Raw genomic sequence first — 5,000 nt, forward strand, 5'->3', positions numbered from 1 at the left:
GCCGTAAGCGAGTTCCCCCAGTGTGCGTTGGCGTTTTGAGCGCTATGGTTCAACATGTTGAATAATTTTGTGCACGTCGAGTGGACATTTACCGCAAGTGTCCACGCGTGCTAAGCTGTCAGCTTATCATACGATATTTTGGTTTTATCAACGGAGTGGATAATGTAAATTGACCACCGTACAGATTCTAAAAGCTGAAGTTTCGAGCGTTAGCCTTTCGTCAGAGCGAATCAGAGCGAATCCTATTCGCTCTGACGAAGGGCTAACGCTCGAAACGTCTGCTTTTAGAATCTCTGTACGGTGGTCAATTCACATCATCAACTTCGTTGATAAAACCAAATTTTTGTATACTACTTCTCCACGGACGCAGCACCACAGTTTCTTTGGAAACTTCCCCCTTCATTCAGCTTACAATATGAGGTAAATACACATGAGTGTTACAAATATTTTCAAACTTTGAAAATGGCAGGACAAAAACCTTTCGGTGCATAGTGGAGAAGCAACAATTTGAAACTCAACCCACATGTTTGAATCTGGGATTTGAACCCAAGCCACATTGGTGGGAGGCATAAAGGGACTAAAAAAATTGCCAAAAGTAAACTTCTAGCCTTTTGTAATTAGCGAAATATTAGCCATTGAACGGTGAGATGAGAAGTGTGGCTTGGAAATAGCTCAAATGAACACATATACTTCTCGTAAGATTAAAGACAACCTTAAAAAGTATCCAGTGACTAAGAGCCGAAGAAATCGTGGCGTATGGAAAGATACGCGCAAAGGTTAACTCATAGGGTTTGCATGGGAGAGGCAAGCTTCTACTTACGGGCTCCTGAGTTATCTGATATAATATTGGGCGAAACACTTTCCGTATTCGATTTCAGTCCTGGTGTTGTGACAGATTGATTGAAAATTATGCGTATAGTGTAACGAGAAGAGAAAAATTGTAAATGAAGATTCCCTCCTCGCTAAAAAACACAGCATAAATCTAGAATAAAACAACGAAAGTTTCTCTGGGACAGAGGATTTTGATATCTATCAGGAGCCCGTGATTAGGAGTGTACAACGTCATTGCATTCTTTTTACAAACCGAGTGACAAGACAAGCTAAAAGGGAAAACAGCTCACTTCCGGTTGGCGTCCTCGGCTCAAAAACGTCGCGTGCTGAAACTTCCTATTTTTAGATTGGTTTCCCCGCGAAACCAGACCTTTCCAGCTAATCGCAAGTCTTGCATGAGAAAGTAATAACCATTGGAATGACAATGGTCACACGGGCAAGCCAAATCTTATTTAAGAACCCGTCTAAAAATAGCTTCATGTGTGAAAATGCCGTTACATAGACCTATCATTGGAGTTGTAGTCTCCTACTTAAGAGCTTCTGTGCAGAGCTAGAAATAAAACGCTGACTATTGTATGACTTGAATAGTCTCTCTGGAACAGAGGATTCTGATATTTATTTATTTATTTATGTACGCTTGTTTGTGATAATTTTCCACAGAGTTTATTTACGAAAGCATCTGGACTTCTGTCGGGGGCGAGAAAACGATGGAAGTTGTTCTTCGACCATCTGCCTTTCCACATTGCATCCTGGGTATGAACGGGGGAAACTTGATAATAAAGGTAAGGATGGAGGGGGTAAGGAAAGGGGATGGAAATAGACAAATTTGAGGTCTTATGACGAACGTTAGCACTTGAGGATAAATATTTATTTTCTCCCCTAAATTAAGTGCCGTTCCGACGAGTGTCATTTTTGCGGAACTTCCACACCCTCGTCATAAAAAAAGGTTGAAATAGTCACGTAAGGATTAAAATAACGGGATTTTATATTTTGAGATGACGTTCTCGTTGCCGTCGCCGTTGTGGTTACTTAAGCTCCTTATTATTCCATTTCGTTCACGATGTAGGCGAGTAAAAATAGGGAACAAAAGGCTGCAGTTGTCGTCAAAACGTCAAATTTTCTGATATCACGTCGTTGTTCCGCAGAGTACAGCAAATAACGGGATTCGAACTCATGACCTCTGCGATGCCGGTGAAATGCCCTAACAACTGGGGTATTAAGGGCCCACTGACGTATTTTTTGGAGGTGCGTTGTTAAGGATATAATAGTTGAGTAATTTGAGAGAATTTGGCATTATTTTGGTCAGTTTCCAACTTTTGTAAGCCAATTACCCTAAATATGACGTCATCATGCCACGCCCATTGTCACGTGACCAATAAAAGAAAACTCTAAATTTGTCCCTGTGGTACGCAATTTGGGTATTTAATCGATGGTTTGATAATTTGTATTCGTTTTTGCATCCAGCCAAGCATGGTTTTCTTTTTATTTTGAAAATGTTCTTTTCGACGACATAAACGATACTGAAATACCCATGACTTTTTCAAAAAGGTGATTTGAAAAAATCAATGCTTACCTATGTTCTGTATTTGGGGGTGAAACGTGCCATGTATGAAAAAAATTAATTCAATTTAAAGACCGCTGGAAATTTAGCTTTTTCTCAAACCGGAAGTCAATTCGTTTAAGCATGCGCAGTTGATCTGAGAAGGAGCGCGGGGAAGGGCGAAGAAACACTTTCGATGGAGACAACAGTTCGTGCGGTAACTTTTGCTTATGAGTGGGTTTTCTTGTCAGCTCATGATATGATGACGTCAGTTACCGGCAGTAACATTTCATCTCCTTAGCAACGCGCAAAAAATCCGTCTGTGGGCCCTTAAGGACGTTCGCGCCAATTGTTTCTGCGCATCCTTACTGCGCACGCAAATGCACACGCCACGTCATACACGAGCGCGAGCGCTAAGTAACAAAATGAGAAATGATAGGGCAAAAGGCCGTTGCTATAGCTTTGCCTGGATTTAACGCTCTTGGACGTTCGGTGACCCCAATTTTTCTTTCCAGAGACGGATTTTATTTACAATTATCTCCACGTTGTCCAAAAATGAACAAAAAATCAATGTGGGAAGTTAAAAAAATTTCAAGATTTCTGCTCACGGGACATCAAATCCTGCCATCTTGCGGCAGCAAGGCGCGTGAAACTGTGGTCGCTAAATGCGAACTTGATCTTTAAGGAACCTCACCAGTTGACTAAATTCACTTAATAAGTCCACTTAAACAATATTTGGCAGAGAAGATTTCACTTCAAAGATTTAATTGCAATATATTTGGGTTTACAGACACTGGCCTTATTCGCTAACGAAGCCCGATTTTGTCACATTTTGGGTGTTTTTCCGGGCATGTTCTCTCCAAAACGAAGTCGGTGACCCCCCATTTTTTTACATTTCTGACATAACTAACTCATTATCTTACAGTGGTAAAAGTTTCAGAAAAAAATCAATGTTGAAAAATTTTCGCGCGAACGTCCTTAAGCCACTCAGTTGGGAGTAGGACAATTTGTTGTGCCCATGTGTTTCCTTGAAGGGACTCGATCAAGCTGTGTATATATTAATTTGAAGTGCGGGCTTTTAAACAATTTTCAGGTGTCTATGAGAAACAATTGCTTAATTACTGAAATTGTCCAGATAAGTGCGCGCGAGGACCACTTCTCCCTTTGAAATAATTTTTTCTGCCTTTCAATTTCCTAGAATGCTACAGATGTCAACATACTAAATGATGACGCTTTCAAATTCGTGAAGAAAAGGGTCAGACTTCAGTACATCCAGGACAGCAGTGTTGTGACAAAGGACTACGACATCTTTATGACTCGCTCCAGACCTCGCTCTGTAATCAAGAGCAACAAATCCGGGATAGTATTCTTGGACAAAGCTAAGAACTGGAAGGATTGCTCGGCATGGTTCATAGTACAAAATGTATCAAACTCATAAACTAATTGCTTTGCAACTAGCGAAAGGACAACTGAAAAACCAGAGTCTTCGGAAGTCGTAAGTCCAAATCCTGCCCGAGGCTTTGATTTCTGAGTTGTCCTCTCACCTGTTGCCTAGCAACTAGTTTATCTTCCTTCCCACAGGCGCACTTCTGACGTCATTGTTCACATTGCGTTTCATTAACATACGAGTTTGCTCACCAAAGCCATGGTGTTATTTAAAAATTGACTACAAAAGGTAAAATGACATGTTCAACTTAGATAAATCTCGAATTTTAAGCCTTTTGATCTTTGATAATGAGCCAGTTATTAGCTTTCGAAAAATGCTAATTTCTTGGATGGCAAATACTCGAATTTTCAAAGCATCATTGCTCAGAGCTTTTCAGATTATCATTCTACTTTTTCACCGAAAGTTGTTATCAACACAGAAGAGCTGTTGATCCTGGAGTTTTTAATAAAACAATTATTCTACTCGGGCTTGCTGGATATAAAATACAGGGGCACCCAACGACCAATTTGTTGTAAAATGTATTATTATACCCCAGTTAATGAAAATAAATGTTATTAAGGCTTTTTAAGATGTTTTTCAGTGTCGCTGGGAGAACATTATCTGTTCCTTTTTCCCAGCAAGACACACAAGAAATTTCCCAGCCAGCTAGATAAAATTGGTTGGTTTCCCAGCCAGCTGATCAAATTTATTTCCCAGCCAGGAATTCCGCGCGCTTTGAAATCTCTCAATCCAAAACGACCGAACAAAAGCGACAAAACCGGGACAAAACAGGTTTTTTCCGCAAGCGCAATCACTCTGCCCAGCCGTCGTATGTTTGTGACTACTCTCTGGGAGAGGGAAGGGGTTCTTTTTTTTTTTTTTTTAGTCGTCCTCAGTCTTCAGAGAGTTTCTACAGCCAGCTCGGGTTGAAATGCTAGAAAAAGTCAGTAATTCCCAGGCAAAACCTCTATCAATAACAAAATTTCCCAGCCAGCTCATCGAAACACCTGTATTTTTGCCAGCCAGCAAGATTCCTCTGGGGAACAGATAATGTGAGGAACAGATTCGTTGCGTGCCCCTGAAAATAACCAAGTCGGCGCACTTCGTATCCAGAATAATTGTTAAATATATACAAATTTCAAACAATTTTCATCGTTAGATGGTCTAATATGAGGATCCGTTTTCTTGGGTCATATTTTCCTG

At 40.5% G+C, this 5,000-nt stretch overlaps 1 protein-coding gene across 1 annotated transcript in view; it reads left to right on the plus strand.

Moving 5' to 3' along the window:
* Positions 1–4,363, plus strand: part of LOC137967328 (uncharacterized) — a 9,452-nt gene extending 5,089 nt beyond the window's left edge. Inside the window, exons 3-4 of the mRNA XM_068813846.1 lie at positions 1,492–1,613; positions 3,570–4,363. Of these exons, the coding sequence (XP_068669947.1) occupies positions 1,492–1,613; positions 3,570–3,809 (362 nt within the window). The 3' untranslated portion in view covers positions 3,810–4,363. The remainder of the gene's footprint in view (positions 1–1,491; positions 1,614–3,569) is intronic.
* Positions 4,364–5,000: the final 637 nt, after the last annotated feature.

This window comes from Montipora foliosa, chromosome 8 (assembly GCF_036669935.1).
Source record: "Montipora foliosa isolate CH-2021 chromosome 8, ASM3666993v2, whole genome shotgun sequence".
NCBI lineage: Eukaryota > Metazoa > Cnidaria > Anthozoa > Scleractinia > Acroporidae > Montipora > Montipora foliosa.